This window comes from Cibotium barometz, chromosome 39, assembly GCF_041138505.1.
Source record: "Cibotium barometz isolate CiBa-2024 chromosome 39, ASM4113850v1, whole genome shotgun sequence".
Lineage (NCBI taxonomy): Eukaryota > Viridiplantae > Streptophyta > Polypodiopsida > Cyatheales > Cibotiaceae > Cibotium > Cibotium barometz.
Genome location: NC_141084.1, coordinates 41,276,083 through 41,288,956, shown reverse-complemented (window position 1 = coordinate 41,288,956; position 12,874 = coordinate 41,276,083). Strand labels below are relative to the sequence as shown.

Genomic DNA, 12,874 nt, shown 5'->3' with positions numbered 1-12,874 from the left:
ATGGCTTGTGTTGCAATCATAATGAAATTATAATTCAACAAGTGCATAGTTCACTATGACCTACTCTAATTTGAGTGGTGAAGAATTCACATGACCTTATAAATGCACATGAGTGAGCGAGCGAGCGAGAGAGAGAGAGAGAGAGAGAGAGAGAGAGATGAAGAAATTGCATTTGTCAAAAGAAAACTTGCCTTCTTTTCGATGCTCATTCAAAGCATGTGATGAAGTCAAATTATAAGATTCAACTATTAATTTTATGTAAGAACTCAAATGAAGAGCATGTTTTGGAGTAGGGTGTAATTATGGTTGGTGGGCATTTAATGGCATTTAATTGATTAGCCGCTACAATACACAACATGTTCTGGAGTAGGGTGTAATTTATGAGTGGTGGCCATTTAATAATAGAATGATTAGCCCACTCAACAAACAACTAGAATACCATTGGTGGTACTTAGTAACACAACATTGTTTTGAAATTTTTCGCAGAATTTGTGTAAACTCAATTTACTTTTGTGTTTTTGTCTTTATTTAATGCATTCAACTATTGGTGGTGGTGGCCAACCCCTTGCCACCGTGGAAACAAGCTCCTAGCCTTGAAGTCCTATAGACAAGCCTAAAATTTGAAACCCAAGATTAGACTTCACAAAAATTCTAGAGATGCATTTGCCATTACTTGAGGGTATTCGCTTTTTCTTTTTGTTGGGCTTTCATTTTTTTCAAGGTCTCACAAAAAAGTATTTGTTTTGGGCATCAAAATGTACTTTTGTTTTGATTTTTCTTTCATTTTTTGAACAGCAAGGTCTCACAATTTGTTGTGCCTTTTAATCCCTAAAGTCACGGAAGTTCAAGTTGATTCATCAATTGGATCAATGGTCTTATCAAATCATAAGCCTAGGTTTGTTCTAACTATTGTTATTCTTCTCAGAGTAGTGTGGGCTAAAGAAGCGGCATCTAAATGCCATGTTTACTTTAAGTTTGGGCTTTCATTTTGGGAATAGCAAGGCCTCACATTGCTACCACTAGAATAAAGTGACTTACAAAATCAAAAATTAGGTAAGAGCCCCTCCAATCTATCTATTGCCAACTTGATATGGCAAGGTTTAGGGCTTATCCCGAAGGCATGAGAAAAAAATTAAAATTGTAGCTATGCATACCCATCAACTTGATTTTATTACAACAGGGGAACAACTTTTTGATAGGTGCTTGGCTTGAATACTAAAGAGTTAAAAAAACTTTTCATGCTCACTTGTCACAAAATTAAGGAAGGTACCACTTTTAAAAAAGCGTTATGCTATTTAACCCCTTTACCCTGGTCCCTACACACCTATGAATGTAAATCACATCATGGAGACTCATAGAAAGATAAGGTTAGTCACACCACTTATATCTAACTTCTATCTTTATGTACATAAGTCTAACTTTAGGAAAAGAAAATTCAAATTCAAAAGTGGCTTAGCTAAAAGAAATGTTAAATTAGAAATATATAAGAAGTAGTATATATGTATATATACACTACTCCCTTAAAACCATAGACCTAAACTCTAGCCGCCTCAATTAGAGGAGGTGTAATATTTACATGATATCTTGTATGCATATTCTCTCTCTCTCTCTCTCTTTTTTTTAAAATTTGGCGAGAAACACCGGTTTATATACCACCAGACTCCAGTTACAAGGACGCGCAACACCGTAGAGAGCGCGGATCGAACCCGCACCACCGGCTGGGACATCGTCCACTTTAACCACTCTCTCTCTCTCTCTCTCTCTCACACACACACACACATTAATTGAAGCAAGACAAGTTAAGTTGGGACCATATATATTTGGTTGGAAATTCTTGCAATTTTAGATATAGAATCCGGAAGAGCTTAAAAAAAAGAAAAGAAAAGAAAGGTGAAATGTTTTGCTTTTTTGTTTTTGTTCTGTGTCATCTGACACATAATACAAGCAACAAAATGTGAGGACCTAAAAAGCTGCACTGCCTTGCTGCTGCGCGGGGGAAGCAGAAGCGTTGAAGAAACAGGAGGAGGTCCGACTCGCCCGAGGGGTTCCAGAAGCGCAAGTTGCGAGGCAAACTCTTCAGACTCCACAGGTCACCCCTCTCTGCAGGACAATCACCGTCTTCCCGCCATAGCTTCACGCGTCATAATATTCTCATCAGAAAGCTTCCAAGTCCTCCCGGACTGGTGTATTTCTTCGCCCATGCTTTTGCGTGAAGAACTCTAAGCCCTCCCCTCCCCTGTTTGCTTCAATTTCCCTGCAGAGGCTCCATCGCTGTGAAGAGATTTTTCGAGGTATGTGTTAAAACCACCACCCACATTGAGATGCTTTTCCCCTTGCTCATGGCAGTTCCTATGTGGCTTTTTCTGGAGGTTATTTGCTTTTAAAATGGGAATTCTTGCCTTGTTAAGTTTCATATGTATGGCTTGTTCTGGGCTTACGTTCAACACTTGCTGCTGTTTGCTCAGAAGTATAAAGAAAAGATATTGCTGTTGTAATGCTTCATGTGGCTTGTTCTAGACAGCCTAAGATCAACTCAAATCGTGTAGCCAACAGTTGGAGTATGATAAGTTATGTGGCTTGTTCAAGGGCAACTCAAATAATATGGCAACTGTTGCCTATGGAGAACGATCTGCGGCTGTTGCGTTCACCTTCTGATTTATGTCGTCTGGCTTGTGGCACTATTGTGATACTTCTCCCCCCTCCCAACTGTTTCCTTTGTCGCAAAGGTTGCGTCCATGCCAGGAGTTCTATTCCTATGAAAGCAAACTGACTGAAACTCTGGAAAATTAGAGCGTAGCCTTGATGCTCCTTGTGAAATTTATCATGTGTAGCACCCTTGGCAACTTGATGAAAGGTAATTGTTGTTGTGTGTGTAACATTTTCAGAGAGATCTGCCAGTGCCCTTGGAATGCTGCTTGCCAGTGTCCATTTGGCAAGGCCACAGGCGACTTCTGTTTTGCAGCACACTATTTGTGCAGGCCTTTGCCTTGTTGCACTACTTTGGAACTATAGATGCTTGTCACTAATGTTTGGATTTGTCATGCTTAGGAGCATACAGCGCATACATTTCATAGAGGGACCATATGTATAGACAGATTAGTTGATGAGTCGACATCAAGATGTTGGCGGGATCGATCTCCGCACATCTTGTTTGTTAGGAATTTGGTCTTGGAACGTGTAATTGTATTGGTGTGCACAGCACCTAGCTGTTTAACTAAGGCACTTTTTTCATACTGGAATGCAGAATACAAACATGCCTCTAAAGAAGAATGGGAGCGTAAACTACCATGGATTTCTCTCTCCAGTGGAGGAAAAAGTTAAAGTATGGAGATTTAAGCATCCTTCCTGGGTTCAACGTCTTGCAAGGATCTCCTTATTTTCTGTTTCTTGGGCTTACATTTGGTCCCATCTCATTACAAATAGTTTTTTGACTGTAAAACAAAAGGAACTCTGATTTTGTGTTACAAGGAGTTGCATTTTTCACACGATTGCTTGTGGATTGTGCAGCTAAATGAACTTCGGATCTCTCTGGGCACATTAACTGAGGTTAATGCTCAATTTTGCTCAGATGCATGTCTTTATCGATACTTAAGAGCCAACAATTGGAGTAAAAAAAAGGCTCGAAAAATGCTTAAGGAAACTATGAAGTGGAGAGAACAATACAAACCGGAGCAAGTTAAATGGGTATGTGTTTTGATGTAACATGTGAATCTCTGCCATTCTGAATTCAGCTGTCTGAATTGGATTGTAATACAAGCATTGGCTAGCTGGATTTTGAATGTCGATTTAAGTAAGTACAAGCTTGTATTTTTAATCCTGGATTTTCTAGAGTGATTGCGATGCTGCCTTCTGGCCTCTCATGGTTGAGTATGCTTGACCCTCTGTGGTATCTGCCATAGTGGTCATTGTTGGGCTTTCTGGAAGGATGCATGGAAGGTCATACATCTCTAGTCTTCTAAGAGGTCCAATATATTTTTATAAAAGGAAGTGAATTATGAACTGAGAGCGTTTCTTTCTCAATTTGTTTCGCTCTGTTATCCTTTGTACTGATTTTTTCTTTTCATGCTACTTACATATGGCAGGAAGAGGTTGCCAAAGAAGCAGAAACAGGAAAGATATACAGAGCAAACTTTCGTGACAAGGATGGAAGGACTGTTCTTGTGATGCGCCCTGGAGTTCAGGTAGGGTCTTTTGAGATGTCATAATAAATATAGAAGTAAAAAAAAAAAACCGGCACATATTAACTCACTTTTTGGAAATGGCAGAACACCAATCAGCTGGAGGGTCAAATAAGATATCTGGTGTATTGTATGGAGAATGCAATATTGAACTTGCCGCCAGACCAAGAGCAGATGGTATGGCTTGTTGACTTTGAAGGCTGGAGCATGTCAATGATACCTCTAATGACTGCTCGAGAGACGGCACATGTTCTACAGAACCATTATCCAGAGAGACTGGCTTATGCAATTCTATACAACCCTCCAAAAGTTTTTGAGATGTTTTGGAATGTAAGTGCCGAGCTCTGAAAAACCCTGGAGTGTCTTCTGAGACTGTTCTGTTTTTTTAAAGAATTAGTTTTATTTTTTGTTGTTGTTTGATATCTCATCTCCATTGTTTCAATTTGACCAGGTTGTTAGACCTTTCCTTGATCCCAACACGCAAAAGAAGGTGAAATTTGTGTACACCAAAGATGAAGAAAGTCAGAAGGTGATGGAAAGTCTGTTTGACTTGGACAAACTGGAATGTGCTTTTGGAGGGAGAGCTGCTTGCAGGTTCAACAAAGATGAATATGCCAGCATCATGAAAGAAGATGATAGCAAGACGGCTTTGCCATGGCAAGATTTGTCATCCATAAATTTGAATGGAGATGCAACGTCGGCCATGAGCTCCGAACCATGCCTCGATGGAAAGTGTCTCCAGTGAGTGCATGATGATCACGGTTCTGTTGTACTTGTTCAGCCATGCACTTCTCTTGAAGTCTCTTTCTCAACTCAATTTAGTTTTCTTAGATTGAAAGCTGTCGCCTAATTATTGGTCGCATTGTTAACAAGGTTGTTAGTGGGAACACAGGTTTTCTTGGACACCTCACTACAGAAGTTGGGTTTGTTATGTGGGTCTGTGGATGCCGTCTTAACAGGATTCTCAGAATTACGTGTGACTTGAATAGCATATGCTAACAGAGCTTAGGAAAAGTTGTAACCATTATGATATTCCACAAACCTATGCTAAAGATGCCAAAGTTGTAATCAGTACTTAAAGCATCATTATGAAGGAAGAATATATGGATAAGGGATTGTCTGAAAGGCAAAGGAGGAGGTTCTGAAATGAGGAACCACTTCTTGCCTCTCATCTGATCTGCAAAGTCTTCTGTTTCAAGCCCTCCTAATGTCCTAGCCACCCCTCTCCATCCACTAAAAGGGTCTACAAACATAAAGAGTAGGTTGATGACCCATCATTTCCCCCCAAACTACCTCATCATCATGAACCATCGTCTACTCCCAAACTTGCACTACCTACCGACCTTAAGAATCCATTAAAATTATACCATTTTATTAGATGGTTTGCTGCATGGTGGGCATGCCCGTGTTATACGTATTTAGGTGAAATATATGCTGTTTTATTGAGGGGTTGGTAAGAGGTGGATTTGGTGGTTTCTTTAAAGACTTGGCAAGCCAAGGGCGTAATTGGGATGATGACACAGCTTGAAAATAATGGCAAGAGGCTGAGAGGTGATAGCCTCTTGCAACCTTCAAAGCACGAATGTTCAAAGTTGAAACACTGAATCATCTCAAATTGTAGCAAAATTATGGTCTTTTTCAGTCAGCACAAGAAGGAGGCTTTGATCAAGCTTATGCTGCACAATCATGGGAGGAAGAGGGGGGGGGGGGGGGGGTCTCTGAAAGATGCATTAGCACCATTATGTGGAGATGTTGATAGGTGAGTATAGGTGATCCTGAAGTTGCATTGACAGAATCTTAAGTGGTGATGCTGGTCATGGGTAAGTGCAGGAGACATAAAGAAGGGAAGTGTTAAGTAAAGGCAGAGGAAGGGATGGTGGAGACAAAACTTGCATGTTAGGGAAGAAGCGAGGGTGATGTGCCCTTTGATGAAAGAGAAGAGATGGCCAAGGTAAAGATTACATTACATGTATCCCATATATATATATATATGTTGTAGTCCGAAGCTTTGTGTTCGTAGGTATTACGTCGAATTTGCTATCGAATTTTCAATTTTCACGTTTTTTATGGCATATTACTTAAGGTTATGCCTATACATAGATATTCACTTTTTTTGGGCTAGCATGAAATATTGTACTTACATTAATTACTATGGGCTCCCCCACTCCCTCCCCTAATTACTATGGGCTCCCCCACTCCCTCCCCAATGCCTTTTATTCACCATGTACTTCCTTCTTGCTATCTAACATTGTATTTACATTGTCATGGGTGTAGACTCTTTTTTTAAATGCCTTTTATTTGACATTCCCCACATTCTTCCTTCTTGCTAACTCTTTTTTTTTTTTAACGATGCCTTTTATTGGCCATATAGTTAAGTACATGAAAATTTTAAAAAATCAAATATTTATCAAAACAATCATGAGAGAGAGAGAGAGAGAGAGAGCTAAGTAACAAATGATTTGAAAAGTACACAATTAAAAAAATGCCCACATATTTGAGAGTACGTTAATGGCGGAGAAATGATCCCTCACATGAGATGACATTGGATAATTGTCGCACCCTTCCCAAGATAACTTTGAGGATAATCATCATGCCAACATTAACGACGATTAGTCTTCTCACGAGCACCACACATGCCCTCCTTGTCTTCTAGTCACCTTTCCCATTGTGACCAACTTGTGAACATAATTAAGGCATTGCACATCATCATCCTAACTATTACTAGACCTCTCTCTCATCTCTTATTTGCCCTCTAGATCATGATTGAAGCCTGCAAACCACATGGTGTCTGTTTGTTATGCTCTTGTAAACGGTGGAGGGAGGAGAGCTCTCGATCACCACCCAGCCATAGAACAAATGGGGATAAGGTTCCCCACTGCCGAGTATATATGGCGGCCTGCCCACCCACACATAGCCGATCGTTTGCACAATACTACGCTCGGGAGTCCTCTCCCGCGAATCTCGGCTCGCTCGTCGCCCATGCTCCAACGGGCGGTCTCGAAGTCAATCGAGCTCCTCGTAGTCGCTACGGGCTATGTAACATTACCCCCCCCTTAAGAAGAAATTTGTCCTCAAAATTGAAAGTTCTTGGTTAGCGTACTCAAGCGCTCCCATGAGGAGCATCATCCTTGCGATCTTTCTACTTAACAAGTGCCTCGTGTTTTGATCTCTAAATTTGAGAATCCTCTCGGGCTCATGTGGAATAGATGGTGGTTCTATCAACTTCACCAAAACACTTGGAGAAAATACGTTCTCCTTATGGTCAACGGGTTTTTGCAGTAGTTTACTAAAGAAAAACAAGATGAACTCGAGAGCTCTCCGACAACTCAAGTTTGTACGCTAATCCACCAACCTTCTTAAGGATTTTAAAGGGACCACAGTATCTAGGCAAAAGTTTTTCACACTCTCGTCTTTAAAGTCTCCGACTTCGCAAACACGAACTTTCAAATATACGAACTCACCTTCTTCAAAGGCTACTTCTCTGCAACCCTTGTCTACATACGTCTTCGAACGATCTTGTGCACTACGAGTGCTATCTTTTGTTGCTTGTAGCATATCTTGCATGTCTTCAAGGAACTCCTTGATTCGACTGTAACTTTTCCTTCTCTAGCCCTACAGCTATAGGAGATCTTGCATGTCTTCAAGGAACTCCTTGATTCGACTGCAACTTTTCCTTCTCTAGCCCTACAGCTATAGGAGATCTCGACTGGAAGTCATACATCAACATGAATGGACTAAATCTTTGTCGCGGAATGTTTCGAACTATTATAAGCAAACTCCAAATGCAGTATGTACTTCTTCCAATTTGATTATTTTTTATTGACATACGTATGAAGCATGTATTCTAACACTTATTTGACTCTTTTTGTTTGACCATCAGACTGCGGGATGATCAGTCATACTCATACTCATACTTAGAGTAGTGTCCAATTTTTTGAAGACTTCCCTCTGAAAGTGACTATGGAACTTCTTATCTCTATTAGAGACTATATCTACGGGCATGCCATATAGCTTGTAGAGATGTTCGATGAACAACCTAGCAAACTCAGAAGTTTTCACCGTTTTTTTAGTAGGTATATATATACTTGACCATTTTGGTTAATCGATCAATCACTACCCAAATTGAATCATTCCCTTGATTCGTTCTAGGTAAACCAGTGATGAAATCCATGGAAATACTTTCCTATTTCCCTTTGGGAATATCCAATGGATGCAGCAAACCTCTAACCTTGAGGCACTCATGTTTATTGACTTGACACTTCTTGCATTTCAACACGAAGTCTTGGAAGTCCTTAAACAAAATAGGCCAATAAAATTATCTTTTAACTAGTGCATAGGTCTTATGTATCCCCTAGGATGACCAACACTCGAACTATCACAACTTTCTATAAACATTTGGGCTTGAAAATCACTAATAGTTGGTATGCAAACTTGACCTTTGTAGAGCAGGTACTCATCGTCAACAATGGAATAGTGTCTATACTTTTTCTCTAGAAGAAGTTTATCACCCCCAAGTGAACTAGTGTCAAATGGTTGTGAAGGGTCTATCCTTGAGATCTTCATCTCGGTACATAACCCAAGAGACTCGTCTAGTCGCTCCGGATTAGCACGTGCTCCTCAACCTGCACGATCGTCAACAATGGAATAGTGTCTATACTTTTTCTCTAGAAGAAGTTTATCACCCCCAAGTGAACTAGTGTCAAATGGTTGTGAAGGGTCTATCCTTGAGATCTTCATCTCGGTACATAACCCAAGAGACTCGTCTAGTCGCTCCGGATTAGCACGCGCTCCTCAACCTGCACGCAGAAACCTTCACTAATCTCTCCGGAATTACACTTCTTTCTGATGAGGGAGGTGGTTGCTGTATATAAGTGCGACCGCGTATAGCGCGCCATACCTCTAAAAAAGATGAATCATGCTCACATAAACCACGCAGTGACTCCAAGAGTTCACTCTTGAAGGTAGTGAAACTCAACTCATTCATCACCATCAGCATGTGGCTCAGCGCATCCGCTACTACGTTAAATTTTCCTCTCTGGTAATGAAGTGTAAGGTCAAACTCTTGTAGGATCTCCACCCATCGAGCTTTTCTACCCTTTAACTCACTCTGACTTGAAAGCTATTTGAGACTTTCATGATCAATCCGACCTCAGACGTAGCGCCATACAACTAATGTCGCCACTTTTTTAAAGCATGAATAATAGCAAGTAACTCTCACTCGTATCAGAATAGAAAAAAAGATTGCGGACTGTGTGTTCTGTTTCTTTCGGCGGTGATGGCTAACGCGTGTGTTCCTCGGCGCTTGGTAGTTGGTTGGCCTTTGTTGTTGTTTGGTCCGGTCTTGTGTTTGGCCGTGACCAGGTTTGGTCAGTCCCACGTGTTTGTCTGGGTTTGTCCACATGGGGGTTTTGGAGATGGTGGCCTTCACCCCTCAAATATGCGCGGAGGTGGTCAAAATGGCCTAATGTGATAAGGGAGGGTTGCGCTCTTCGTTGGAAGTGTTGTCCTCTCTAGCTGCCACGTGGAATGATTTATCCCATATGCCTAAGCTAAGGGTCCTTGACCATAGAATAAAGGGGCAATTAGCCCTTGGCCCCTTCCATCCCTCCACAAACCTTTGTGGTTCACATGACTGTTCCCATTTCTTGAGTACAAAGAAGGGATAATTGTCTGATTTAGAGAATTTTCCCTAAGACCTGAAATCGTCTAGAAATAAGTTAGAAATTCGTTTGTAAAAATTGATGGGTGGATCAACCGAGATACGAGATTCATGATTTTCATTAAGGAAGTCTGGGTATTGGATGAAGGGTCTTGTGAAACCAGTATTAGAGATGTTTTTCTCATGAAATGGTTTTCGTGAGATAAAAGTAAACTCAATGGGAAAATCCTACTTGCATGGAAACTTTGTTTTTGTAAAGGACTGTCTTACGCCAGAATGCTGGAAGGAAACATTTGATTTATTGTTAATCTAAGGAGAGTTTACGTTGCAACAACAGCTGGCGGGGAGTCATCGAAGGACGTCTCTCGCGGGGCAAAGCCTGCCAAGGTCTTGACCATCGTCGGTACGGTTAAAAATGGTGCGCTTCCGGTACGATGGGCGAGGGCCGACAAAGTGGTCCCTAAGTGAAGTGCTAGGACACCTAAGGAGGATCCTAGAGGGTTCTGACCAGGCGATGCACGGGCTCGCGGTTGCTAGGACACCCATGCGTATGTCGAGGAAGATATTCATGGATCGACGAGAAATTATTTAAGTGAACTAGAAACTATGAAATTGGATCTCGTTGGTTGACTAGCTGGTCTTCAATGGAGAGTCCGGATGACACTTGTTTGTAAAAACAATGGAACTAGAATACTGACGATTATGATGGAAACATTGTGGTTTTATTGCAGTTTTGTCTTGGAGATAGTTGAATCTAAGAAAAGGCAATTTCATATTGGGTGCATAAGTGGTGTGTCTATTTTATATTTTTGCATGAGTGCCGGCTAGCGGGCCTGGGAACTCTTTTCCCTAGTACCCACCAGGACAAAACACAACTAATTTTTATAAAGAGGGATCCCACCAATACAATGGTTGGGCGGTTGGCTAACCCATGGGCCGGTTGGGCTGGATCGGTGGATTCCTACAATAAGTTTCAGTTATGTTCAAGTTACGATAGTTAAAGTAAGTCACAAGGAGATTCTTGTTCTATGGGAAAGAATCAACGGTTGTGTCTCGCTTGGGAAAAAAGCGATGATCTCTATGAACCAAGTGCAAGTCCCTTCCTTGATTCGGCCATGTGACCTACGGGTTTGGTCGGAATAGAACGGATAGTTAAGGCCCTTGACGTCGTTAGATAAATTTTTCGTTAGAAGATTTTCCTAGAGGAATCACCCATGCTTTCTGGGCAAGGAAAGTTTTTCCGATCTCGGTTTCATAAGAACCGCCGGACTAGTCCCTTGCCAGACATCTGTGGGTGAGACCTTGGGTGGGAAGCTCTGCCTCCCTGCACGAGAGGTTGCTACTTCCGCTGCTAGCACTCTTGAGTTCGATGCGCAGAGAGGGCAGGGATCTCACAGTCTTTTGGTTCGTCATCATCAAACCATTTTTTACGCCTTAGCTTCTCGACAATCATGCTATACGCCACTAGAAGGTGTGTTTCATTAAGATTTTCAAGCTCAAAAAAGTGACAGCCTAAGACGTTTCCAGTGAGTTTATCTTGAACCGCGATGCATGAGCTGGGGACCAAGAACTCCATTGGCATTGTTGAGATTCAAGCTCGATGTCAGCTTGTGCCAATTGCACTATGTGCTAGCATGTTAGGTAGTAACATGTGTGAGACATAAATGACCGCGTCTAGCTGGTCATAGTGTGTTTGACATTAGCTAGGGTTAGCAGTGTGTGGACACAACACATGTAGTGTGTTGTAGATTATGGATTATGGCTTTATGCATTGTGTTAGAAGGGAGATGGAATCCCTCTATGGTTAGGGCTTGATAATACATAAGGGTTTGCTCCTGTGTGTGTGTATCCTCTCCCTCTGCTTGTTTTTCATCATGGTATCAGAGCCTGGTGCTCTCTATTAGGGTTTATGAGTGAGTGAGAGAAGAGGGAGAAGAAGCTGTGAAGCTTGCCATTGGAGCTATGAAGCTTGGAGCACAACGATTTTTTGAGAGCTTGGCCTACCGGGTAAGGACTAATAAACATCCTTGAGGAGATTGCAGGTGCAAAAACACAAACAACACCAGATTTTAGTTGGCCAAAGCAAAGAAAAATTCTGTTTTGCAAGCTCTCCATTGAAGCTTGAGTGTGGTGAATGTATGAGGCAAATAATTGCAAATCTAACAAAGAATCATGTATCTGACAAATGGGAATGCATTGGCAACTCATGTGCAAGCCCTACAATGGATTTGGAGCAAGTTTAATGCATTTAAGTAAGTGAAAATTCACTGTTTTGAAGCCCTCACAAAAACAGTGATGAAGAGGGGTCCATTGTTGATGAAATTGGAGCTGGTCTTTTACAAAAATCAACTAACTATTAGATTGGGCACATGCGTTCGAGTGTTGGGTAACTATATATGCCCTCAATTAACACAACAAACCTCTCAAATCACCCCTACAGCAGGCAGCGCAGACATATGTGAAGAAACAAAGCATTTTTTCATATTTTAAAATGTGGAGGCTAAATTCTACTTTGGTGATTGATTAAATTCAAAATTTGCTTAGCAATTTTGTGGTACACACACTTGAGAAGGTTGCTATGTGGTTGGTTGAAGCAATTATGCATGATGGAGCTTATTAAACAGGCTGTCTATAGTGATTAGTGAAACATAGGATCATTAATCGGCTAATTACTCTCTCAACTTAAACAATTGGTCTAATTCCTTTTACATGGAGTTAGTAGACATCATTTCTAAGCTAATGAATGCCTGGTCTCTTAATTTGGATAAGAATCAAAGGATAGAGCACTTTTACTTACTGGTTTTACTGGTTTTTCTCAAAACAGAGAAGGGGATTTGATATTTTTGGTATATGTACGCACCTTGGTTGGTGTTGATATGCAACATTGAGCTTGTTTAGGTGTCAATGCAAGTTATCCACACTTGATTGAACCACTACATTGCAATTTGAAGCTTTGGAAAGCATGCCAAAATAGGGTACTTTTTGGACTGCGTATGCCAGTTCAATTTGAATGCAATCAGTTTGATTTTCTACATCA

General features: G+C 41.1%; 1 protein-coding gene across 1 annotated transcript; it reads left to right on the top strand.

Moving 5' to 3' along the window:
- Positions 1 to 1,806: 1,806 nt before the first annotated feature.
- LOC147616099 (uncharacterized) lies at positions 1,807 to 5,356 on the top strand. Its single transcript, XM_086778736.1, has 6 exons — positions 1,807 to 2,291; positions 3,245 to 3,322; positions 3,508 to 3,684; positions 4,083 to 4,181; positions 4,266 to 4,508; positions 4,630 to 5,356. Exons 2-6 carry the CDS (start codon positions 3,254 to 3,256, stop codon positions 4,921 to 4,923), a joined length of 882 nt encoding a protein of 293 aa, XP_086634862.1. The 5' UTR covers positions 1,807 to 2,291; positions 3,245 to 3,253; the 3' UTR covers positions 4,924 to 5,356.
- The last annotated feature ends 7,518 nt before the right edge of the window (positions 5,357 to 12,874 follow it).